This window comes from Rattus norvegicus, chromosome 4, assembly GCF_036323735.1.
Source record: "Rattus norvegicus strain BN/NHsdMcwi chromosome 4, GRCr8, whole genome shotgun sequence".
NCBI lineage: Eukaryota > Metazoa > Chordata > Mammalia > Rodentia > Muridae > Rattus > Rattus norvegicus.
In genome coordinates, this window is record NC_086022.1 from 116969113 (window position 1) to 116995600 (window position 26488).

At 48.5% G+C, this 26488-nt stretch overlaps 1 protein-coding gene across 2 annotated transcripts; it reads right to left on the reverse strand.

The window, feature by feature from the left end:
* Positions 1-24: 24 nt before the first annotated feature.
* Sema4f (ssemaphorin 4F) lies at positions 25-26330 on the reverse strand. Of its 2 annotated transcripts, NM_019272.2 has the most exons (14): positions 26096-26330; positions 23676-23827; positions 22673-22732; positions 22365-22463; positions 17856-17949; positions 7674-7793; positions 7428-7579; positions 6613-6791; positions 6292-6439; positions 5961-6183; positions 5733-5842; positions 5466-5626; positions 2465-2523; positions 25-2209 (listed from the first exon to the last, which is right to left on the reverse strand). In NM_019272.2, exons 1-14 carry the CDS (start codon positions 26253-26255, stop codon positions 1596-1598), a joined length of 2331 nt encoding a protein of 776 aa, NP_062145.1. In that variant the 5' UTR covers positions 26256-26330; the 3' UTR covers positions 25-1595. The 2 variants fall into 2 exon arrangements, with proteins under 2 accessions (NP_062145.1, XP_038963300.1); XM_039107372.2 differs by lacking the exons at positions 7674-7793; positions 17856-17949; positions 22365-22463; ... (1 more) ...; positions 23676-23827; positions 26096-26330 and having other exon boundaries at positions 6292-6521; positions 7428-7567.
* Between the last annotated feature and the right edge of the window lie 158 nt (positions 26331-26488).

Sequence of the window (26488 nt, forward strand, 5' to 3'; positions counted from 1 at the left end):
AATAGTAACAATGACGACATCTACTGCTGTGGGTAATGCTTTATTTATACGTTTCCTCGTTTGATCCTTGCAGCAACCCTGAGGTAGGTATATCCCCACTTTACAATGAACGATCAATGCTGCTAGGTTAGATGCCACGCCAAAGATCCTACTCAAAGCCACCGGGAACTCCAAACCAAGGGGACTCGTGAGTAGTTCACAGGCTGCTGTCAAGGAAAGCAGAACAGAAACTCCCACTGGAAAGGGTAGCATCAGCACTGGGGTTTGAGGTCCCCCACCAGGGACGGGCGAGGCACATTCACAGGCCAAGAGCAGGACTGAGCAGAGGCAGAGCACACAGGAGAATGAAGCAAGAAGGGAGATGGTGGTGCCTTCAAGCACGCGCAGAGCCTAGCTTCCAAGTTCTGGAGAGATGTGGGGTCTCCAGCAGCAATGTGTCCAGGGGCTGGCCTCAGGCAGGCCAGGGAGGAACTGCCTCAGAGAGCAACACCTCCTCCATGTGGCCCAAGTGTGGTGACTATAGGCCGTGGTCCTTTAACCTCATTAAGGCCTTGAGAATCTGATGAAAGCCATCAAACACACATGCACACATGCACGCAAACACACACACACACACACACACACACACACACACACACACACAGACACTTTGCATACAATTTCAGGGAGTCCACAGACGCATACAATTTCAGGGAGTCCACAGACGCTAGCTGAGGGACTCCTGCTTTAGGGCAAGGGTGAAAGTCACTGAGGCAAATCTTCTTTAACCTGCTTGTATTTCCTACACACTTTTCTGGGGAAAAAAGTCATTTGTCATCCCCCAATATTTAGAATGTTGTGAAGTTCATTTTAAATGGAAACCAAGGACAGAGGACTCAGCCTCCACTCCAGCCAGGGAAAGCGCAGCGGTGGCACGGCAGTGGTGGCAGCCAGAAGGGAAAGACAAGGAGAAGGACGGGGGCCACATGTCCTGCTGCCCTTCCCACCCAGAAGGTCACTTTGGGAACTTTGCTCAAAGTTAAAGAAGCGCTGTGGGGTGATGGGGACGGGCATGTGGTTTCCCTCACTGGCTACCGAGGGTTAAGTTGTCCCCCATTCCAACCTTTCTCTCCGACTCCCCAAAAGCACCGAGGCACCGGCCCTGTCGTCCATGCACACATGGACAGGCCTTCTAGGCACACCAGTGTATAGACACACACTCTTCCAGAGCAAGGGGAAACTGAGTTGGGAGAGATCTCAAGGCAGTCAGGGGATCATGCGCTCCCCAGAGTCAGCAGACTGGGAAATCATACAGCCACCACAAGGACGCAGGGCACACACGCCCCAACTACCTCCACACTGATTCCCTTTCCGGGGCCTATGTCCTTACTCCACCCCACAAGCTGATGGGCCCAAGACAAGAGGCCATCGCAGAAGGTTACAGGGTTGATCTCTCATGAGAATCAGGAATCTGGGCAAAGGCCAGGTCCAGGTCCAGAGGACAGACACTAATGTGTGAACACACAGACTCCAAGAGAAAGGAGCAGCCATGATCATGGTCTTGGTAGCCACTAGTTCCAGAGACTGCTCATGGCTGGCAGTCATTTTCCCCGGCTTTAGATGGAGGTCTCATCACACGTGGCTAGAGGCGCCCCAGTGAGCCGGATGTGGGCTGGGCTTGGGCAAGAATCCAGCAGGAAGGGTGGAGGGAAGCCACCAAAACCACTGCCCCGCTTACCCAGGGCCAGGGGCAGCCGTTCATCTTCAGGCGAAGGAGAGGGAGGGTCCTGACTATAGCTTGTGGTCCCAGAAGGTGGAGCCCCCAGATCTAAGCCCACCTTGTCTCTAGCTAGAAGCTCCCTCTGTCGCCGACGCTGCTGACGGCGACCAATCAGGAGGAGAGTGAGGGATGCTGCAAGAACACCCAGGAGAAAGCCAACCAATCCAGCCCCCACAACGGTGTGGGCCCGGTTTGAGGGTCCCCGCTGGCTGCCCCACACCAAGCTATAAGCAGCCACCACGCGGGCGGCTCCACCCTCCTGACACTCGCAAGCATAAGCCCCCATGGCCCCTGGGGTCACCACCACCTCTAGTCCATCCCTCCGGGGAGTGAGCGCAGTCACTCCACTGGGCTGGTGCCACACACAGGATGCCCAGGCAGAACTGGGGGAACATGGCAGGACCACGTGGCCCACAGTAGCCACCGGAACTTCAAACACTACGGGATGTTCTGTGAAGAGAAGGCAAAGACACAAAAGACATGAGGCTGCAGGCAGGAAGAGGACGGGGGCAGCATATGGGGAGATGTCAGATATAAGATAGAGTCATAGAGACATTGCCAAAGGGATTCCAAAGGACTGAAAAGCCCTGGGTCCTGGGCTCCCATGTCTTCATGGGTTCAAGTTTTTTGAACAAGTCAAAAAAAGATCCAACTTTCGAGTCCCTTTCTATACATTTCACCCACATTTCTCTGGGCCATACAGACCTCCAGGTTCTTTTGGACACAAAGAAGAGACATCCGCTGACTCTATATCTTGAACCATCCTACAAAGAAGAGAATATCTGGTAAATCTAGTGATCGAATATGCTTGCACCCTCCTCAGACTCTCACAGTACCATGGTACTCAGCCCCATGGTACACTCAGTACCACAGTACTCAGTTATCATAGTACTAGGTTATCGCAGTACTAAGTTATCATAGTACATAGCTAACACAGTACTCAGTTAACACAGTACTCACTCCAGAACCCAGTGCTCTCCTGGAGTTAGATAGTATTCTTCCCTCCACCAAATCTTTCCTTAGTACACCTTATGATCCTCAATGCATTTCCCTGTCAAATATACACAGATTCCTGGCAGACAATCTGTTGGAAAGATGCTTGGTGGGTATACCCTAAGAGGAAGAGAGCTCTGTGAAGTGAAACTGACTGTCCATAGCTACAGGGCGTCTCTTATTTACACCTGAGGTCTTGGGGGAGAGGGGATGACTCATCGGGTAAGCACGATTGTCATGCAAGCATAAGGACGTGGCTTAGACCTTCAGCACCCAGGTAAAAGGCTGGGTGTGAGGCCAGGCCAGTGGCTTCCAAATAGAAAATCCCAGATACTACGAAAAAGTATTTCACAAACAGCTGGTCAAAAATATTCCAGTGAGAAAATTAAAATTAAAGGTTAACAGCTAAGACTCAGGGGAGAGTGCCTCCCTACACGCACAGACCTCGGTTTGAATCAGGCACGAATTATGAAGCCAATAATCTCTGTGTGGGGAGGATGAGGCAGGAGAGATCTCTATGAATTTGAGGCCAGCCTGGGTTCTACAGATTAAAGTGAGTTCTGGGCCAGCCTGGGCTACAGATTAAGACCTTATCTCAATATTTTTTAAATTAAAAGGCACTTATAAAACACATAAGCCTACTATTGATGGTATTATTTGAATCTTGACTTACACAGGTTGTTTTAAGTCTATGCAAATGAGGAACCTGGAACATTCACTGTGTATTTGATAACACTAAGAAATTAAGAATTGGATCTGGCTACAGCAGTACTACCCATTGTGTAACAAGATCATTTATTTTGTGTGTGTATGTATGCGTTTGTGTGTGTGCGCAAGTGGACTGTGTGTGTGTGCATGTGTGCATGTGTTGAGGACATTGTGTCATTCTGTATTGAGTGACAATCTGTCATTCCTCAGGCAGCATGCACCATTTTCCCCCTTCAGTGCACTACATGTGTGCAATGCCCGCAGGAGCCAGAAGAGGGCACTGCAGCCCCTGGAACTGTGAGCCATCCTGCAGGTGCTGAGAATTGAGCCCAGGTCTTCTAGAAGAGCAGCCAGTGCTCTTTCTTACCTGCTGACCCATCTCTCCAGCACCCTTCTCTTTTGTTGTTTTTAGTGCCCTTGTGTACCTCAGATACTCAAAGATTTATGAATAAAATAAGATAGCTACGATTTGCTTCAAAATAACTGGCAGTGGAGTTGCTAAAAACTCAGTGTTGGCTAGGCAGCAGTGGTGGAAGGGGTGGAGACATGCAAATGTATCGTTTTAGTCATATTTACTCATTTATCATACTTTCAAATATGTTTAAAGTTCCGAGAATAAAATCTTTTTAGGAGCGTCCTTATGTGATCGAGAGCCATTCTGAATTTCCCAGGGTGAGTGAGATGCCAGGGGTTTGCTTCCATGCGGCATATTTTCAAGGTCACCTCTGAGAGGCAAATGGATGGCAGGAGCCCAGAACAAGCAAGAGTAGGTCAATTAGAACCGCCCCCCATCCCCTGCAGTGAGAAATGACTGGGTTGGGGGATGGCTCAGTGGAAACAGTGCCTGCTGTACAAACTTAAGTGAGTTTGGTTCCCCAGAACCCACATCAAAGTTGGCCACAGTAGGACAGGTATCCCAGAAGTCCCTGTGCAGCCCTACTAACTGATGAGGACTGCAGGCAGCTAGCTTGAATACACAAGAGTGAACCGCAGACAGACCTTGTCTCAAAATGGAAGAAGACTAGCATCCTGGGTTGTCCTCTGTCCTCTGACACACAAGCTGTGGCAGTGACATATGTTTGCCAGTCCTTGTGTATACATATCCACACACCTTACATAAATATACATCACGCATACACACATATCATACACAAACACACATACATATACATCCTAAATACATCACACACACACATACACATCCTAATACATCACACACACACACACATATCATACACAAACACACATACACATGCATCCTAATACATCACACACACACACACACACACACACACACACACACACACACACACGATGCTGGCTGGGAAGCCAGTGGAGCAATGATTCACTGTCATTTGAGGTACAATGTGTGCAATGTCTGGTGTGAGCACCTGGAGGGTGCTCCTTTCACTGAGATGTGTGTGTGAGGGAGAAAGGAAACCATAGTGCATGCTTAGACTGGCTGTGTCCGGGTTGCTTATGAAGCACTGCAGGGGAGTGTGAAGCATAGAGTTTTCTAAGGGTATTCTGCAGCTCTGCTGGAGATACGTGTGTGTATCATAGGAATGAAGTCACCTGAGCAGAGAGTGAAGAGAAGGAATCTAGACGTAAACCCTGAGGAGACAGCCAGTGGTAGAGTGAGAGGAGGATACACAGGCCAAAGGAGAAGATTTTCAGTGTGGAGAGGAAGGCCAACGTGGGTGCTCTGCTAAGACAGAGACTGGGAAACGCCTCCTCGAGATGATGTCAGTCCCACTGCCTGTCCGTCACTGGCTGACATGATGGACTCAGTCACACTATCAGGGCAGGTCTAGCATTAATTAGACAGCACCAGACAGACAGACAGATGAGCTAATATGGGCTGACGGACGGGCAGGCAAGTGATGCAGGCTCTAAACAAGAAGCCACACACAGACAGAATGGCATTAGCAGATGAGACAGGCATATGGGAGGGGCGGAGTCCAGGAGGGCAGGCAAAAGACCAAAGCAAAGCAGTCCCACTCACCCGCGGTGCTCGCCGGCGTGGGCCACACAAGCATCAAGCCGGAAGCTCCAGGCGCACACGGGGTCCTGGGCCAGGATACACTCCGAGCAGCTCTGGAGACGGCCACAGTTGCTGGTGTTCACTTGTGTCACCTCAGTATGGGAGCCCACCAGGAGCCAATCCTGTAACAATGGAGCGGGAGAGAAAATGTGCTACATCTTCCAGACCAGATCATTAACTGGCCACAGGCTCGATTCTCCCCAGCAGGTTTCCGAACACACAACTCACGTGGTACAATTTCATGCTCTCAACCGGCTGTGGTTCTGGGAACAAGGCCAGATCCTCCAAGACACTGAGCTGAGCTCCAATGCGCACAGCCCGGTGGAGGTGTCCATCCTCTAGGAAAGGTAAAGGGCAAGAAAATGGCTTAACTGGCACTGTGCTTGGATGTCACAGGGCACCTCTCTGTGGTGACGATATGCACTATATGGGCAACTTCCTGATGCTTAAATATACCTGTCCCCAGGTAGAGCACGTCATATTCTTTCCCTGAGAGGCTGGTCACCCTGTGGGCCACGACTCTGAGATAGGCTGTATCTGTAGTGACCAGCAGGGGGCGGCCGTCAGCCGGGAACACGGGCCTGTCCATGAGAGGGTGGTCTCTGATAAAGGTGAGCACGCGGTCTGGCAGGGAGAGTGAGGATCCAAACTGCTGGAGCTTCATGTTGTTGGCGATGCACTAAAGGAGACAGGTCTCGGTGACCGAGTTTCTCAGGAAGTGTCAGGGATGTTTTCGATGGTGAAAAAGAAATCAAGCCCGAGATGAGGCCCTGCCACACCCCCTCACCTCTCCAGGTCTGGGCTGGGGCACCTCGTTGTCCATGACAGGCAGTCCCCTGTTGCAGTCATGTTTTAGCTCTCTAAAGGGACCATTCAGCACTGCCCGGATGTCTTGGGGTCGGAAGGCACACACAGCAGAGATGGCAGCTCCTTCCCTGGAGGAGTCACAGATTGGAGCCAGGTCATTTGATAAGGGATGAGTTGCTGATCCCCGGGAAACACACGGGAGCCATGCAGCTGAGGGAAAGAGAGTCCACCTGCATTGACCACACCAACGCCACAGATCTCCCACCCTGTCACCCTGTCACCCGCACCAGGACCCCCTCACCACTGGGAGGAAAAGATCCCATAAAAGATGGGGGTTCCCGCTCCAGGCTGAGGCCGAAGCTCTGCCATAGCCTGCAGAACCCCGGAGGCCCGGCCATGCTCGGGCCCTGGGCACAGCAGGTCAGCCTTCAGAAACGTCGTCCATCTCTGCTGAAGGGTCTTCCTGCCCCCAAGGTCCCCCTGAGGTGACAAGAACATGGGAAACGCTCTTTAGAAGACCAATATTAGACGAAACGTGTGTAGACCCTCTTGTGTCCTCCCTGACCTCATAGCACACATGGACAGAGAGGAAGACAGACATATAGAAGAACAGACAGACAGACTGTCTGAGAGACTGGGGGTAATAGGGCACAGAGATGGATAGGGTTGTGATAACAAGGACAGTGACAATGTAAATCGTGACAAAGAACCGTGACCTCACTTAGTCCTTAAAACACAGCCTGTCCTCGATTATTATATAAACTGTACATCTATGTTTCAAAGGTGCCAAAGAACAAACCAGAGGTCACGGAGGCAGGAAGTGGTGGGGCAGGACTTGAACCTGGGTTCATCATTACATGCTTCCTTGAACTATAAGGAACTTATAGTCCAGCTTCCTATAGACAGTGTGTCGCAAGGCTAAGTGTGGGGGAGAGCCAGAGCCACCAGAGCCACCAGAGCCATCAGAGGCTTCTCCCTCACATTCCTCAGGCTCCCATGAGAGAAGCCCAGGTACAGAACAAACCAGACAAAGGAGAAAAGCACAAGAGACCCAGGGAGGCAGAGATGGAAGGCCAAACACCGGGAGATGATAGCCAGCCAGGACAGAGATCTCACCGCACACACTCGGGCCACTCTTGGGACCTTGATGCGCTCATAGGAGTCCAACACTCGGGAGGTCTCCGTGAAGAAAAAAAAGATTTCATCGTCTCCATCTTCATCCCCCCACTCAGCTGGGCTCAGGACCATAGCTGCGACAAAGGCTGGAGCTGAAGAAACCAATGACCTCAGATCTTCAGATGGCCTGGGGCTACCCAGCTTCCACCTGGCCTGTGTCCCAGGTGACCCTGTCCCTCTTCCCACCATTAAGCCAGGATGACAAGGTCTCTGTTCGAATCCAGTCCTCAGCTCGACCCACAGCTCGGGAGATGATGGGCTCAGTCCCCAGGAAGTTCTTCACAGTGGCGGTGTAGAGGACGCCCCCTGCAGGGCGACAGGAAGGAGAAGAACAGTCAGAGATACACCCCGGGAAGCAGGAGCAGTCACAGGCAGAGCATGGGAGGAAGCAGAGTAGCAGCACACAGAAGGGGCATGCACCAAATGTCATCACAGGGGACACCTGACTTACAGGAAGTGCTGGAGTAGGAAGCCTGCACTGAGGGAGAACTGGCAAAAGGACCAAGGCATGACAGGAGCATAAAGGCTTCTCTATCGGACATCGGGTATCACTGCAGTAACCTGGCGACAGCTAACTGTCCTGAGACTCCCCAGGAGGTGGCATTTGCTTTGCAGCAAACCCCTAATCTTCCTCAAGTTTTCCACTATGGAGCAGAGAACCTGTGTTCTTTCTGAACATTGCTGGGTACAGGACCTTGGAACAACTCACAGCCAAAGAGCACACTGGGATTGCTTGGAACCTTGATGTAGTGAAGGGCCTCAGGCCCAACAACTCTAACTGGGTAAAACTGGGGCATGTACCAACACCTTGCATTTCAAACAAGCAGGAGTCACTCTGATACAAGTGGTTCAAGCCTCATTTTGGGAAACACCAGCCCAGTTTGATGAGAGGAAGCTTCATAGAAAGAGAGGGTAAAAGAGGGGTGGGGCCCTCCCCCTGCACTGACACAGCTACGAGCACTCTAGGAAGAGTTGGGGTAAGAGATAAATCGTAGGTACTTTGGGACAGACCAGAGGGACAGCTCTGTCACCATGAATAACGTGGGCAAGGGCTCAGACACAAGGAGAAAGAAGATGGCTGCGGGTCATAGAAAGCCATGGGCACCTGAGGGGTCTCAAGTAGCACAGGCATTCTGGAAAAAGCAAGGTGGCAGGATTCCATCAGCTGCTGTGCACAAAGCACTGTGCTGAGCGCATTGACGACCCCACAGACGCCCTTCTGGGGTGAGGAGGACAAGCATATGTTCAGAGACCAGGAGTCCTGAACTGGGAGAGGGAGACAGGCACAGACGATGATCCTGCAGTATCTACTTGGGGTTGGGGCATCTTTTGAGGGGTGGCAGGGACGTACCAGGGATTGAAGCTGGGACCCTGAAGATGCCAGGCAAGTGTCCCACCACCTGAGCGAACTCCCAGCCCACAGCATCTCCGAAGAATAAACCGTTTGCCAGTTAGAGGGCGTCAGGGAGATGGACAGGGAGTCAGTGAACAGAGGAGCCATACTCAGGCAGAAGGACCATGGTGGCTGACACCCACAGGGGCAGACGTTTCTGCACGGAGCAAATGAGCAGAGGCAAGGCTAGAGGCATGGAGATGTGCCCTCCTTCCATGCCAGGAAATGAAGTCTTTGTCTCACAGGGAAGAGAACAGCAGAGATTTATTTTTAAATGGGGAGTGTAACACAATCAACGTTTTTTGTTTTTTTGTTTTTGTTTTTGTTTTTGTTTTTCAGGAAGCTACGCAGGCTGGAGGTAGAGCTTAATGGTAGAGTATTGGCCTATTAGGCCCAAAGCCCTGGGTTAGAAGAGCATGATCAAGGTGGTGGTGATGGTGATGATAATGGCTAGGCATGGAGGGGTGAATTTGTAATCCCAGCAGTAGGGAGGCCGAGGTGGGAAGATCAGAAGTTGAAGTCAAGTCTGAACTCAAAAACAAGATGGTATCAACAAACAAGAACTGGGTATGGTATAGCACATGCCTTTCATCACAGCGCTCTGGACCAGAGGCAAACAGATCTCTGTGAGTTCAAGGTCAGCCTGGTCTAGAGAGCAAGTTCTAGGATAGCCAGAGCTATGCAGAGAAACCCTGTCTCGAAAACAAAACAACACAACAGCAAAGATGGCTCAACCATGAAGGGCACTGGCCGCTCTTACAGAGGACCTGAGTTTGGTTCCCAGCATCTCCATGGAGGCTCATAGCCATCCTCGACCAACCTTCTTCTGGCCTCCTTGGGTACTGCAGGCATGTGGTACCCAGCCACACAAGCAGGCAGCACACACACACAGACACACAGACACACACACACACACACACACACACACACACACACACACACACACAATGAAAATGAAGAGGAGGAGCCACCCCAACATTAAATTCACTGGGTGGTGTTTTGATTTGTGAGCTCATTACAACAAAGGGATTTTTATATTTTCTAAAAGAAAAGAGGAGGAGGAAGAGGAAAGGCAAAAGGGTGAAGGGGGAGAAGAAAAGAGAGAAAAAGAGGAGGCAGAGGAGGAATAACAGCAATGAAGGACACAGCTCAAGGAGCATGGAAGACCCGGGCGAGGCAAAGAAGAAAAGGGAGAGGCTAGGAGGGTGTGAACTCTCTCTAAGAGAGAGTGTGTTAGTGTGAACTTGAGCACAAATTGAAATAGGAGAGGAGAGAATAGACTAAGCCATCATCTCTATGGTTTGTTATGCATGAGGAACCAGGACAGGAAGCAACAGAGGAAGGCCCATGGAGAAGGCAGTCGGAGAGGAAGGACATTCGCTCCTGGACATGCTAAGGCAAAACGGCTTTCAGAACACATGGGAAACTCAGGAAGGCAATTAAGAAGGGTCCAGAAAACACAGCCAGAGCCAGCACCTCCACATCCCTACACATCCTCTTTAGGTCCCAATAGGTACTGATCAGAAACACAAATAGACTAGGCTGCCCCGGGGAGCACCACCATCTGAAGGAGAGCATTCCGCGGGCAGCCGAGAGGTCAGACCAGAGAGCCAGGAGAAGCAAGGGCTTGGAGGAGCCTGTGCTGGCCAGGGGAAGCAGGAGAGAGCAGGGTCACACAGAAGGAAGCGGAGACATGTTGGGGGTAACAGATGCTCCATAAAGGCTGTGTTGTTAGCAGCGGCCAGACACCCAGCCTTGAAACAACACTCAACGCAGAGTGAAAAGCAGCCAGGAGGCCTGGGAGATGTGTAGATGGAAAACCTCCTGGCAGGGTGTGGGCGGGAAGGAGAGATGATTCTTCTGCTTGAGATTGGGGACAGGGTTTTGGCATCGGAAGACTTGGGTTTGAACTCTGAGGCTACTCACTAGACAGAACAATTGTGGGCAAACTCACTCTCCTAAATTCCAGGTTCTTCAAGTGCAGAACAGAGAGAAAGCCACCTTCCACTCAGAATCATTGTAGATGCTCGGTGACAAGTACAGAACCCTAGGGAGGGCCTGTCACATGGTAGGCATTCAGTGCCATCGGTTACAGTGCCTGTGAAACTTCAGAGACATATGCTTGTCTTGCTGCTAGCAGAGGAGGGGCAGCTGTCAAATAACATGCCAATCCCTTCCAGAAGAGTCTAGCAAAGAAAACTAAATATTAATCATAGGTCCCAGCAACAAATGGAACCCCACATGCACCAGCTCTGTACTTGCCAGGTGGTAGATGAGAAAGAATTGATATTGAAAACCGGACTGAAAAATCATCCCTAAAACCTAGGCAGTGGTGGCCCAGCACTCGGGAGGCAGAGTCAGGTACATCTCAGAGTTCGAGGCCAGCCTGGTCTATAGAGTGAGTTCCAGCCAGGGTTACACAGAGGAAAAGGAAAAGGAAATGGCTGGTAAGAACACCACTCACAGAAAGCTCTAAAACCAAAACTCCATAGGCCCTAAGAAGCTGCACCTGGCTGTCCTGAGAATGGAAGTCATGTGAATCAGACAGTTATGCACATTTAGGGAACATGTCTTTAGGGATACATGGGGGAAAATAACTACTGGAGAGGGATCACAGATAACCACACAGAGGCCTAGCTAGCACTGGAGCAAAGGGTCCCACATTGCTCTAAGGGATTGGTACCTTGAAGAGCTAGTAACCCCGGAGCCTGCAATGGCAGAAGAGAACTGTCCCTCAGGGTGAACTAGAAAAGGGTCACTGACACTAGAGGACAGAAGAAGGGACAGACACCTTGGGTTGGAAGTAGCAAGTGTTCAAGTGCTCAGGGAGAACCAGGGGCTCACCATGCTCTCAAACGCTTTTAGAAGGGACATCAACTGCACAGACATGAAGACCATGTCCATAGGAGGACATAAGACCAAGACACATTCTAGAGTCTCCCAGACATTCTCAATTCCAATATGACAGAACTGAAACCTTCATATGGTAAAATATTCCTAAGTGTGTAATTGTTTGGCCAATTATTGCTGGATGGATCAATCGGTAAACATTCCAATACACATTTGGCTCAGTGGTGCATACCAGAAAATCCCAACACCGAAGTAGGAAGCTGAAGTGGGAGTATTTGGTACCCAAGGTTAGCCTAAGCAACACAGCGAGACTCCGCCTCTAGAGACTGAGGGCAGGGCATACTGGTGCAAGCCTTTAATCTCAGCACTTGGGAGGCAGAAGCAGACAGAGCTGGAGGCCAGCCTGGTCTGTATAGTGAGTCCCAGAACAATCATAATCACGTAGGGAGACCCTGTCTCGAAAAGCAAAAACAAAACAAAAGAGCTGAGGGCTGGGGTGGAACTTGTCAGTAAAGCTTTTGTACAAACTCTGGGGTCCAGCCTCAGTACCAAAACAAACAACAAGAAAAACTAAAACCCTGCAAAAGAGAGTGATGAGATGACCACAGTGTGGTGACCACAGTGTGATGACCACAATGTGATGAACCTGCAAAAGAGAGCAATGAGATGACTAAAGGGTGATGACCACAGTGTGATGACCACAGTGTAACACAGATCAGTGAATACACTAGTTAGAAAAAAAATTACCAAAAAATTTTATAAAGTATTTAAATATATACATACACAGGAGCTGGGGCAATCACTCTATGGGAAAGAGCACTTGCTGAGCTCAGACCCCCAGCACCCACATAAAAGCCATGCATTGATCACATGTAAACCGGTAGTCCCAGCACTGTGTGGGGCCAACAGTAAGATCCCCGGAGCTTGCTGACTACTGCTTTAGCTCCAGGTTAGTGAGAGACCATGACTTGAGAGAACAGTCATGGAGGGTGACAGAGCAGGACATCTGACATCCTCTGATACCTCCACACTCACATGCCTGCCAAGCATGCATGCATACACCACACCATGCATAACTGACTTATACAAACAGAAACAGAAAAAAATTAAAATAGAGATTGCAAGCCATAAAAGATGAAAAACCAGAACCGTCTGTGAAACTGACCCCTTCTCGCTCAGATGACATGTGGTCACAGGTGCCAGAAATGTTAGTCACCCAAAAATTAACAGACTTGTTGTGCACGCAGCAAAAAAAAAAAAAAAATACACATTACACTGCTGGAGTCTCAGTTTTTCCATTTGAGGAGCTGGTGGTTAAGAGCACTTGCAAAAGACCTGGTTTGATTTCCAGAGCCCACAATGGTAGCTCACAACCATCATTGGTTCCAGGTTCAGGAGACTCAGTGCCATCTTCTGGCCTCTGTGAGCACCGAGCGTGCACATGGTACACAGACATACATGCAGGCCAAGCACTCGCACTCGTAAAATAAAAATAAACCTAAAAGAATTTTAACGATAGAACAATATCCACAACAAAACCCAATAATCTCACTTTGTAGCCTAGGACAGCCTTGAACTCCAGGTCTTCCTGCCTCAGTCTCTCAAAGTGCTCAATTTTAAAGAAAATTAACAATTGGGATTGTCTGGCTTTAAAAAGAAGAGCATTAATATGCTCTAGTTTTCTTTCTTTAAGATTTATTTATTTATTTTATGTATGTGAGTACACTGTCGCTGTCTTCAGACACACCAGAAGAGGGCATCTGATCCCATTACAGATGGTTGTGAGCCACCATGTGGTTGCTGGGAATTGAACTCAGGACCTCTGGAAGAGCCGTCAGTGCTCTTAACCACCGAGCATCTCTCCAGCTCCTCTAGGTTTTCTTTCTTATGATCAGGCTCCTTCTTTCCTTCCTTCCCTCCTTCCTTCCTTCCGTCCTTCCTTCCTTCCTGTTCCTTTCTTTGACAAGGTCTCATGAAGCCCAATCTGGCTTAGAATTCGCTATCTAGCTGAGAATGGCTTTGAACTCCTGGTCTCCCAGCTCCTCCTCCCCAGTGCCAGGGTTACGGGCACATGCTACCACAGCCATCTGCTCTCACAGTCTTTCTGCTTCGATCCCACCCTGTTTCCCATTTCCTTAGCAAAGGATTCGATCGGCAGGCTTTTTTGGTTTTTTTATCAGTCTATTGGCGAGTCATGAGAGGTGGCGTGTTTGCCCCCTCATTGCTCTCTACCGGCCACACAGGATGCTATGACGGCTGTGCTTCAGCGTAGACTTGCACGTCAGATGTGGATTTCAGAGGTGGGGTTTGAGCTAAGATGCTGGCAGCGGCTGCACACCTGAACACTTGCGGGCACCGTGGCAGCAACACTGCCACCAGATGGAGCAGTTCCGGCATGCAGAGGAAAAGGTACTGGAAGGTTCCAATAGAAGAAACGACAGAGCCTTCAGCCCATCGTCACGAAAACCTGATTTACTCTAGGGTGTGCTAGAACGACTAGGACGACAGGCCGCTGGCTCCAGTGCGGAGCCTGCGTACGAACAGCACTCTGACCCCGAGAGAGTCTGGGCGAGCAGCAGGTCTGCAGCACTCGGAGGAAGGCGATGAGCTTTGCTTGGGGGAAAAAGGTTTTGAGATTCAAGTACAACTGTCTGAAAAGCAGCTGAACGTGTGTTCTCCATCCAGGTTAGGTCTGGGAGGCAGGTAAAGAGCCAGGAGCCATCAGAATGTGGCGGAGAAAGACGCCACGGGGCTGCTTAAGATTATAGCTGCGTGGATGAGAAGACGCTTTTGGGTGGAAGCCAACCTTCAAGGAGCAAACAGAAGACAAGGAGACTGCCAAGGACCCACCATGATTTTAGGCTAATAAGAATCGATTGCCAAAATATTCACATTTTCCCAAGTATAAATATCACAAATAAAGATACTGAGATGATTTTGCTAATTTTATCTGACTACAGTACAGATAAATGTCATACTTCAAAATTGTACTTACAGCTAGACACGAATGCCTATGTCTGCCATCCCAGCACTCAGGGGCTGAGGTAAGACTATTAGCAGAGGGTCAAAACCAGCCTGGGCGACAGAAAGACCTGTCTAAAAACCCAGTAACAACAGCAACAAACCCTAGATTATTGGGTTTACCCCAAAAGAAATAGATGTACCAGTAAACACAAGGAAAGCTGTTTGACCCCACCAGGAGAAATGCCATTTGAAATACAAATCAGGGCAGGGGAGGTGTACACCTTTAATCTCAGCACTCAGGAGGCAGAGGCAGGCAGATTTCTACAAGTTCAAGTCTAATGAACATGGCCATGGTGAGGCCACATCTTAAAAAAGAAGTAAGAAAGAAAGAGAGAAGAAAAAAAAGGAAAGGAAAAACTACAAGTCAAATTGGACACTGGAGGAGATTTTTCAATTGAATAATAATAAATGTAACCAATAAAATAAACTTAAAAGAAAGCATCTTTCCTTAAACTATATCTTAATATAAATTTTCTTCCTCACAGAGCAGACAAGTTATCCAGAGACTCACAATCCTTAAAGAGTATTGCTTAGGGAAAAAAAAAAAAACATGCTAATAATGACCTCACGATCCCACAGCTGGAAAGTCATTTGTGTTGATATGCAATTCTGCAAAATGTAGCAGTGTTTACAACAGCTACAACTCAGAAATCCCCAGCTCTGAAAAAAAAAAAAAAAAAAAAAAAAAGAAGACCCAGGTACAGCTCTAAGCACACACATAGCCCATAGCCATCCATAACTCCAGTTCCAAGGGATCTGATGCTTCTTCTGACCTCTGAAGGCACCAGGCATATACGTGTTGAACTGACATGTATGTAGACAAAGCATTCACACACATAAAATAAAACAAAGAGGGGAGTAGAAAGATGGCTCAGTGGTTATGAGAGCACTGACCACTCTTCCAGAGGTCCCGAGTTCAAATCCCAGCAACCACATGGTGGCTCACAACCATCTGCAATGGGGTCTGATCTTCTGGTGTGTCTGAAGATAGCTACAGTTTATATATATATATATATATATATATATATATATATATATATATATATACACTAAATCTTTAAAAAACAAAGAACACACACACACACACACACACACCATAGAGGAAAAGTTGTGTGGTTTGGAATACTAACACCCTATCTGAACTGAGAATTTACCCAAGAAGAAACAAAACTAAGCGCTACAACATGGGAAAGAGTGCAACTTCACTAGCATCCAAAGACACACACTAAAGCAAAGTGCCACCTTTAGCCTCAGATCAGCACAGATTTTCTTAAACAAATATATTAATGTCAAATTAAATGTGAGAAAACAAAATACTCTCATACGCCAGTGGCTTAGTGTGCGAATTGGCACACCCCAGCTAAAGACACATTAGTTTCGATAATGAGCCATGAAATATCACACCCTTCAGCGCGGCAATCCACGTCTAGGAATCTGAGAAGGTGGCCGAAACTGAGAACTAGGGCCATACACATGCAGGTTCAGTGTGACAATATGGACAACACTAAAAACTTTGAAGGAAACATAAAATAAGAACAATTTGGAGCTATTTAATTAACTTAGAGTACGCTTAGAAGATGAAGAGCACAATGCCTTTTAAAATTGTCTTCTCTGCCTGCCTTTAATCCCAGCACATGGAAGGCAGAGAAAGGCAGGCAGATATCTGTGAGTTCAAGCCCAGCCTGGTCTACAGAGTGAGTTTGAGGATAGCCAGAGCTACATAGTAAGATCCTGTCTCAAAGCACCAAAAATGAATAGGTAGGTAGGCAGGCAGGCAGGCAGACAGACGGACAGAAGGACGGAAGGACAGACAGGCAGGCAGGCAGGCAGGCAGATCTAATGGAATTTTTTAAAATGTCTTCATAAAGTATTTTTCAAGCTTTGGATGAAGCTCAGCGGCAGATGCCTCACCTTGCACACACAAAGCCGGGGTTTCATAACCAGCACTGCATAAGGCAGATGCAAGCCCATCATTCCAGCCTTTGAAAGTAGAGGCAGGAGGATCAGGAATTCGGGCTTATCTTTGGCTACATAGAGAGTTTGAGGCTAGCCTGGGCGTGACTTTGTGTCAAAATAACAACAAAAAAGTATCTGGAGATCATATAGAAAGTTCTATAAAGTTACATGACAAAGTTCAAATGTATATTTATGTCAGAAGTTAAATACTTTTAAGTGTTACAATGCACACATAAGACTTCTATTCTGCTCCTGCCTCTTCTGCATTGTCAGGGGGAAACAGCTGGCTTTTCTCTGGATTTGGAGAGTCTGCGTGAGGTGCCCTCCCCTAAAATATGACTTATGTAGTACAAAAACAATCTGTTCCTTATGCCAATAAAATTCATCATTCTCCAAGAGAAGTCTGGGCGGGGTCCACCCTGAGCAACTGCAGGTAGTGCCTTCAAAGGAGGTAATGAAATAAACTGAAAAACAGCCATTCCCCTGAAGAACTAAGAAAGGACCAACAAAGTGTGCCTAAGTGTATGTGTGTGTGTGAACACATCTTAAAGGCTAGAAAGGAATATCCTAAAACACTGACAGTGGTTTTCCAAATAGTGAATTAAGCTACGAGAAACATGGGGCCACTTTCACTAAATTAAATTCAACTTAATTTAAAATTCCCTCATTCCCTCATTGCAGTCATCACATTTCAAGGGCTTAATGGCAGGTAGCAAAGCAAGTTGCTACCTAATCAGACGAAGCTCTCCACCATCTCAGTTACCACACGAAGATCATTTGGACTGTGCTACTCTACACTGTCTTTTTAAAATGCTCTCTCTAAGTGTATGACACTATAGGCTGCAGCCAGTCCCTCTTGCAAACAGGAGTGGATGCTGTAAGAGAAGCAAAGAGAGTCCACAGAAGCAGCCATCACACTAGAGGTACAGAGGCCACATTCTCCACAGAGGAGCCGGGGAAAAAAATACCATCCTATGGAGACACATTGGCAGTCACACTCACTTGGGGACATCAGGAAAGGCTAGAAGGAGACATGAGTGCAGTAGACATCCCAAGGGAAGAAGAGACACAGAAACTCGAGCAGCAGGGGTGGGGCAGGAGGTCATTAGAGCAAGAATCAGCGACTCTTGGCTCTCCCCACTCACCAGCCATTACAGCTGCTGACCGTTGAGCTGGCTCAAAAGGACATTTCCCCCGGCCGCTCTCAAGTCTTTCAACCTGCTGGAAACTGGACACATCCTACAGACCAGAAGGGGAGGGGGCAGGTGGTTTAGGGTTCATGGAGAAGGTTCACAGTGAGGTTAAACATAAGATCAAATGAAGGAAAAGCCCATCTCCATCTGTATCCCGTTCACCCCACTCCCAACCCCGTATACAGTCACCTTACTCCTGCCTCCTCCACCCCCTCATTCTTCCTCTGCCTTATTCCTCTTTCCCCCAGACCTGTCCCCCACAGTTCCTCATGAAGGCATACATGGACTATCCCTAGAAAATACCATGAAGCTGGGCACAGACCTTTTCTCTAAAATTCTGGAGTCTGTAACTGCCTAGAAGATGTGCTAAGCCAAGGAGATGGAAGGAAGCAGACAGCCTTTGGAAGGAAGCAGACAGCCTTTGGAAGGAAGCAGACAGCCTTTGGAAGGAAGCAGACAGCCTTTGGAAGGAAGCAGACAGCCTTTTGAGGGCTGGAGCTCTGAGGAAGGGCAAAGAAAACGGTAAGTGCATGGGGACCAGCTGAAGCCCAAGGGCTTGAAGAGAACAGAGTATCCTTCTCCCTCAGTTCCCACCTGAGGATAGAGCAAAGAGCCAGGGTCCACATCCAAGCAGAGAAGGAACCTGAAGTCAGTGAAGAAGGACCTAAGCCTTAGACCATGATCTAAGGGCTTGAGAGATAAGTATCTTCTTCTCCAGAGGGTGGGAGGTGACAGACATAAGAGTTCCACCAGGGTCAGTCACAAGTGACAATATCATACAGCACTAAGAGAGTTTCAAGACAACATCTAAAAGAGGAATTGAAGGATGCCTTCATGCTATGACTCAACGGAACATTACTGTAGCTGGTTCCTTATCTAAGTTACGACATGGACATGCCAGCATGCTGTCTCTAGCTCACAAACTCAATAGACATCCACCGTGGCTCCAGCTCCATTGTCCTGAGGGCAGTCAGGGTGGGAGGTAAAGATGTGCCCCCGGAGCTGAATGCTGTTACTGGACTATCTCCTCTCGTTGAGGCAGATGGCAAACAAGGCTTGATTCACTAAGACAATTCTTGAAGGCCAGTGAAGATGACAGGTAATCTGACGGCTTCTCCAAAGGAAGAGATTGGATCAAAAGAGCATTTCAGAATGAAAGACCTCCAAAGAAGCACGGCACTCCATGTGTGTGACAGAGAGAACATCCTTGCCTGAAGAGAAGGGTGGTGGTTTTGTGCTCAGGCAACCTTGAGGTTCAGTTAGCACTTACCGTGGCTGTACTTCTTCCCTCCTACCTGAGCTGCTCCTTGCCTTATGCTGAAGAGCTCCACCCCCAACTTACTGCCGTATTTGCCTCACATCAACCTTCCAGATCACGAGCGAGCAAGCACACACTCGCGCACAGACAAGGCCCACCACTGCCCCTGGAGTACAAACTCTAACCCAAACTACTTATTTTCTACTATTTCTCATTATTCTGGAAACCAAACTGCTTTCCCATTCCTGTGCCTAAAACTCTTCCCTTCCATTTCACCAAAGACCAAAGAGATGGGCCTTTTCCTGATCCCTATCCACTTCAATCTCTATGTAGCATTTGGCACTTTCAATCCATTTCTTTGAACTATCCCATTCCTTGGCTCTTGAAACTCTAGTTTCCTGGGGTCCTTCCTCCTATTTCATAATTGTTTCTCTAGCTCCTTCTTTTGCTAGCTCCACCATGTTTATCCTTGGGATAAATCTATAGTCTTTCTAACATATCATTTAAACAACCCATTCATTCTTGTATTTCCACTCTTTCTATTAAACCGTTGGCCCAACTCTCTGAGACTGATGCCCTCCAATGAGTCCATATCCTCCAAATCCAAGTCCATATTCCATTGAATGCTGGGTTTTCTCACAATATTTACCTACCAGATTCTTAAAACTCCATATGTCAAAACTAGTTCCCTCTCAGTTTTCCCCAGTAGCATAACCATGTGTCATCTAACCTTCTAATTTTGAGAAAGTGAGACACCCATTAACAAATAGGTTCTGATTATCCTCTGATTATGAAATAGGTTCTAGTTATTAAAATGACCTTGAACTGGGGTATGAAAATGCAAGATGGCCTCACTGGTTTTCTCTGTCTGTATGTGGAGATTTTCATTACACCACCACGTCATTAGATAGTCTCTCTATCAGCTGTGGTGAAAGCAAGTCTCTAAAGCTGAAATCTGGGGATGGGTAGGAAGGCTCTCCTGAGCACTGAAGTTGGAGTTGGCCCTTTGGCCTCACCCAAGGAAAATAAAGGACCTCTCCCAGATAGGAAAACAACAGCAAAAAAGGATTCTCCAAAATGAATGAATCATGTCAAATGACACAAGAGATTAAAGTCAAATGAAGTCCCTTGGGTTGCAGGCCGGCCACCCAGACAGGGTTATAGAACATATCTAGACCAACCCAGGTTCAAATATTGGCTCTGTCTCTTCTAGCTACATGATCTTAGCCATAGTATCTAATTTCTCTAAAAATCAGTTTTCTTGCATATTAAATAGAAATAAATCATTCCTGAATACCATGAAGTGGTGATAAAATTAAACCTAATCGTGAATCTAAAGTACCCAAGCCTTCAACAGTGAGTGGCCATTACTTTTCTTCTGGTGGTCATTATTGAAACCTGGTCTTTTTCTCTATTAATGGCTGGAGTTCCCTCATCGAGTCATGTTAAAATATTTTCTCCCAATGTGTGATGGAAGCTGGCACTGAAAGACAGCACTCTTGCTAAAACTGTTAGCTCCAGAGCTTCATAAGGACCTTCATTTCTCCACAGTCATCAATGAGTGAGTTGTGTCTAGATCAAAGATGTCAGGGAACAGTTATCCACAGCCTCAACCTCGTTACTCAGGGAGCTTCAGCACTAATGGAAAGCAGGGACACAGTCAGACAGAATAAGAGAGTAGAAGCAGAAGAGGCTGTTCAAAGAGTCTACAGAGCAGGCTCAGGATGGATCTTGGCAGGCTATTAGAGCTAATCCTCTCCCTCCAGAGAACAGGCCCCTGGTTCACGAGTCTGTTAGATAGAGAAGGCTTTAGAGAAAACACTGAACTGGTGAGATGAACTGGTGAGATACAGAACCCTGGATTCACTCTTCACTACCAAAATCTCTCAAGAACAGATAGAGGTCCAAGACACACCAACCACCACAGGCATTCCCAGAATATATTCTGTCTTGGTACTTCAGCTAGGACCCACTAGGGTCCCAACTCAGAGATCTAAGGATGAAAGGAAAGTCCAAGAAGATGAGTTGAGATGGTCATAGTATGTCTGAGTAGACTGGGAAAAATAGTCCTGCTACCCTGTGGACCCAGTGGTAACTATAAAGAACTAAACCATCAGTATAGGTTGATGAGATTCAGAGGTTTCCAAATACTATCCAGAAAGACAGTGAAGAGCATGTGGAAAGAATGGAACTAGCCCAACTAAACCTGAGGAAAGCTACAGGGGCTGCCTGGACCCATCCCAAACCAGAGACAGGAGGTCGCTGTAGAACAGAGGGTTTGGGGATGTATACTATCTAGGCCAAGAGGATCACTCTATTACTGCAGACTGCAGAACAGGCTAGTCGATATCTGCAGTTCAGGATCAAAGCCAAGAAAGAAACATGGTGGACACTGCTGTGTGCAAAGGACATGTAGCCTTTCTGACTCAGCCCAGCACTCAGTCACAAATCTGCTGCTAGAAGACCAGCGGTGACCACTGTACAATTTAACAGAGAAAGGTCAGAGTCCCAAACACGTAGTTGTGACTAGATGAGAGACATCATTAGGAATATATTCATGCCAAGAACGCCTGGGTTTGAGGGTGGGAAATCCCACAAGCTTTCACCAACAAACAAGATCTAGAAGAAAATGGGGTTGAGAGGGTGGCTCACCCCCAAAGATTCAGAGCACAGAGCCAGCTGGTACCACATAACAGGGTGGTGACATCAGAAGTCATGAGAGTCACACCCTGCCGAGAACGGGGTTGGCAGAGGATGGCAGGAATGCTGAGGCACGCCACGGGAGAAGAGAGCCTGAGCTGTGCTAGGGAAGAAACAGGCTCCAGCTGCTGAGGCCAAACACCTCCTGAACAAAGAAACGTGCGTGTCTGGCTTCTGAAGTATCGCTTGGATTTGTCCGGTTCCCAGGCCAACCACAACCCTAACCCCATTCACTGTCTTGTTTCATCTTGTTACTCTTAGCATACTCTACCCTCTACAATCTCCCTTCCCCGCCCCAACTGCCCTCCCCAAGGCAGACAAAGACTCCACCCTATGAAAGCATCCTTTATCCCAATACTTACTCTACAAAGTAGTTGCCTTAACCATGCCCAACATGGTCACTCCCCAAAATCCCTTCCCACCCTCCCACCCCCCAGGAACTCACACTGCTGTCAGCTCCCTCTCCCTCTCCCTCTCCCTCTCCCTCTGCCCCTGTCACTCACAATAACCCCGCACTTCGGATCAAAAGCGAAGGTGCCGCACGTGAGGAGGTGAGAGGCATTGACAATGGCGAGAATCTGGATAAAATTGTGACATTCGTCCTGGGGGGGGTTAGAGATGGTTGGAATCAGAAGCAGTGGGCATGAGGAAGGGCAGGGTTGGGTATAGATATTAGAGGCAGCTGTGGTTATGGGGGCGTACGGGCGATGGTGTTAGAGTCTATGCCTGGACTCTTCAGGATAGGAGCACTGTGGAGGACTGGGTCAAGGTCTCCACAGACACTCGAGACAGGTTGTGGGCGTTTACCTACCTCTTTCTTGCCTTTCTTCCTGCAGTTCTGTCTGTGAGTCTCAGGTACCATCCAGTCGATCTGAGAAAGAAGAAGAACTCATTTCCCCAGGTCCCCTCCCCCCCTGTATACTAAGACCAAGGGAAAAGTCCTGCAAACTTCAACAATCTGGAAACTTCTAAGATTCCTCACTCTGTGCTTCCTTTCCACCTGGAAGTCCCCTACCGGCCAATGAGTAACAAAATCAACTGTGAGATCAAAACCACATTTTTTTATTTTTGAGACAGGGTCTCAGGCAGCCCAGGCTGTCCTCAGACTACAGGGCCGAGGATGACTTGAACTTCTGATCATCTTGTCTCCACTTTCTCAGTTCTAGGATCACACCAAATTTTATGTGGTGCTGGAGAGCAAATGCAGGGATTTGTCCGTGCTAAGCAAGCACGTCACCTACTGAGCAAACACCCAACCCCAAACCACATTTAAGGAAATAGAATACATCAGAAGTTATCATTTTATGACTGGCAATGCTGTTCCGAGTTTCCATCAGGACAAATTTACATTTCTGTGCACTGTCTTACTAATACATGGTGAAATCAGTTTGCAAACAGTCTCTCTCTCTCTCTCTCTCTCTCTCTCTCTCTCTCTCTCTCTCTCTCTGGAAAAATCACTTCCCACTGCCTTTGAAAAGTGCCACAGAACCCTTCCCCCATCTTTTTGCCTCCCTCAGAGCCATTCCCATCACCATGTCTCCCACTCATAGCTGACACAGGTAGGAAAACCCCCTCCCGTCATCCCTCCCTTACTGGCAGACAAGGGCCTTACACCCTTAAGAGGTATCCCTGCCCCATCCTTTATTCCATACAGTGATGGTCTTACCGACACCCACCACAGTCACTCGCAGAAAACCCTGCTCCATTACATCTCTAGTTATTACGAAAGTCTCCCACCTGCAGCCCTCAAGATGATGGATTTAAACGCATGCTATGGGTTTGGGCTCTGGGTCACCCCCACCGTCATCTCTCACCCTTCGGGGTCTTTCCCCAGAGAAGGGGAGGGTTAAAGCGAAGATGCTATCCCGTGCACCGACGTAAAGTGTGTGGGAGGCAGGATCCACAAGGAGAGCAGAGTAATTGTACGTATGAGACGCTGCAAACCGGGTGAGATAGGAGTCAGCCTCTGGCAGGAAGAGAAGAGGAGGAGAGTGTGACATCAGCCATCCTGTCAGAAACACTGGGTCCCCAAAGGGCATGATTTTTGTTGTCTTTCAAGGACTATTTATTTGGTAGCCAAAAGGGGGGTGGTGGAACAGAACCTCCACAAACCAACCACCCTCCTGTCCCCAGTGAAAGATAACTAAGGAGACCAGAATAGTTAGTTAGCACACGACCTAGTCAGGCATGCTTTTGCTATAGAAAGAACACCATAAAAAGCAATTGAACAAGTATTAAATCTGTCACTTCTGCTCACAGCAATCTGAGGCAAAACTTTAAAAGGCCTATGGAGATATGAGTACTTTCCAATGTGCCTCTTGTCGTCGTCGTCGTCCTCGTCGTCGTCGTCGTCGTCCTCGTCGTTGTTGTTGAGATAAACTGACATTATATAGCCCAAGCTGGCCTTGAACCAAAAAGCTCAGCTTCCTGACAGCTGGGATTAAAGGTGTGCACCATCACAGCTACACTATTTTACTAACACATGTGGAGTCCACGTCCTCTCTCACCCTACACTCTTGACTTCCCCTTACCCTATTAAACCCAAAGCTATAGTGGATGGATGGATATGTGTCTCTGAAATAGACCAGCCTGCATTTAAACCCTACTCTTCCCCATACCAGCTGAGTGCACTCTGAGAGCCTCACCCCCACCCCGCTTCCCCATAAGATGCTGGGAGAATTATGTGAGGTAACAAGTGGACATGCCACCATCTCACAGACACTCACGTCTGTCCTTCCTTCCTTCCTTCCTTCCTTCCTTCCTTCCTTCCTTCCTTCCCTCCTTCCTTAGCACGCATTCCACCTAGATTCAGACTAAACTCGTTATCAGCACCTAAAACATTTAACTATTTAAAACTGACAAAACAACTCTGTGTGAATTCACCTTTGCCGACTCTCTGGTTCTGGTGATCCAAACCATTCGAGTTACCTACTTTGCTTCGCCTTGCCATCTAGGCCTCTCTGGATCCCTGGATATCAGCAAACACTGGCATCCGTAACTCTCTACAGGGTATGGGTGCAGCACAAACTGAAACTCCAGAGGTGCTGGTCTCAGCTTTGCCTCCTGGCCCCATAGCATCTGTAGATGTTATTTGGCCTAAGCATAGGCTTTAAGTCACTGTGACCCAGTTGTGAATTGTGGCTTCATCTGTACCCACTGAGAAGAAAAAAAGCCCCGTGCCACACCCACGTCCACATCAGCAGAGAGCATTCAAACTGTGAGCGCCATTTATGCGTTATAGAACGCCTGACTCGTTGCATGTCTTCATAAAGAACCTAAGCCCTAGCCTGTTTTTTTAATATATATTTTTTAGCTTTCTTTTAAATTAGTGTGTGTGTGTGTGTGTGTGTGTGTGTGTGTTCGCGTGCAAATAACCATAAAATCCTATTCACTCAGAGCTGGAATTGCAGGTGGTTGTAAGCCACCGACATGGGTGCTGGGAACAGAACTCAGATCTCCTGGAAAAGGAGCCAAGTGCTTAACATCCCTCCAGCTCCCTCCTTTGTTTTGTGTGAAGAACCCCGAATGGGCTCATTTAAGTGTTTACTAGCACTCAAAGTAGGGAACGGGCAAAGGGAGCAGCGACCATTCCGGAAATTAAAGTTAAAGTGAGTTGATAGTGGAGGATGGGAAGGATAGATGTCAGCCGTATGGTTAGTGGGCTGGAGGGATACAGGTCTGAATGGCGGTGGGAGGGCATTTGAAAGGATGACGGGGAAATGAAGCTGAAAAGAAGGAAGTTCTGGGCTAGGGATCAAGGTGGGTCTTGATGACCCATTAAAATGAAAGAGAGAGGATAAAGGGAATTCATGGGCTTGGAAATGAATGATAGGTGCAGGTGTATGTGTGGGCAACAGAGGAATAACGGACTGAAATTGACAACCTTGGGCAAACCCCAGGCTATCCCTGGGCCTCAGTATCCAGGTCTGCAGGGTGGAGGGCTGCACCCTGCTGAAAACGGGAGGCTTCGGGAGCACCCTGGTTGTGTCTTGGGAGCTGAAGTGTGAGGCCATGTTGGGGATGGGATAGGTGGGATGGAGTGGGGTGGGGTGGGATGAGATGAGATGGAAAGGCACAGGGTAGAGCTCTCAGCCTTGGTCCCAGAGGGGTGTGCACCGTGCAAAGGGGCCCTAGATATTGCCACTGAGGTTAGCAGGGCAGGTGGGTGTGGGCACCTGCTGGCAAGGACAGGGCACCATGCAAAGGGCCGAGGACAAGGGTCCCTGCATCTTACCGGAGATGGGCAGCGAGGTTCTGGGCACTGAGCGGGGGACGCGGCCGCACACCGGGGCGCTTAGTATCGCCAGCAGCAGCAGCAGCGACAGCGGCGGCGGGAAGGGAAAGACCGGAGGCGGCCGGGGGCCCGGGCGGGGCCGCTCGGCCCTGGCAAGCATCTCTGGCTCCGCCTGGTGCCGGGTGGGGCGCGTCCAGCAGCCTCTACTTAGTACCGCTACTGCGCGGGCCTCGGCCCCTCTCGGGTCCCCTCGGCCGAGCTCGGCCTGCAGCGGTGAGATGAAACACAACCCGACTCCTCCCACTCACAAAGGAACCAATGGAGAACCGGGTTCTTCCTATAACCAATCAAAATTGAGTGGAGGAGGGCCGAGAGAGAGGCCCAACCCAGGTG

What these genes read in the sequence shown, in the direction of transcription:
- Sema4f (NM_019272.2), bottom strand. Translation starts at nt 26,255, where the DNA reads ATGCTTGCCAGGGCCGAGCGGCCCCGCCCGGGCCCCCGGCCGCCTCCG. An exon ending in GGGATCTTTTCCTCCCAGTG is followed by an intron (nt 6,440 to 6,612) that starts GTGAGGGGGTCC and finishes TGACTCCTCCAG; the next exon opens with GGAAGGAGCTGCCATCTCTG. An exon ending in CCCAGCCCAGACCTGGAGAG is followed by an intron (nt 6,184 to 6,291) that starts GTGAGGGGGTGT and finishes TGTCTCCTTTAG; the next exon opens with TGCATCGCCAACAACATGAA.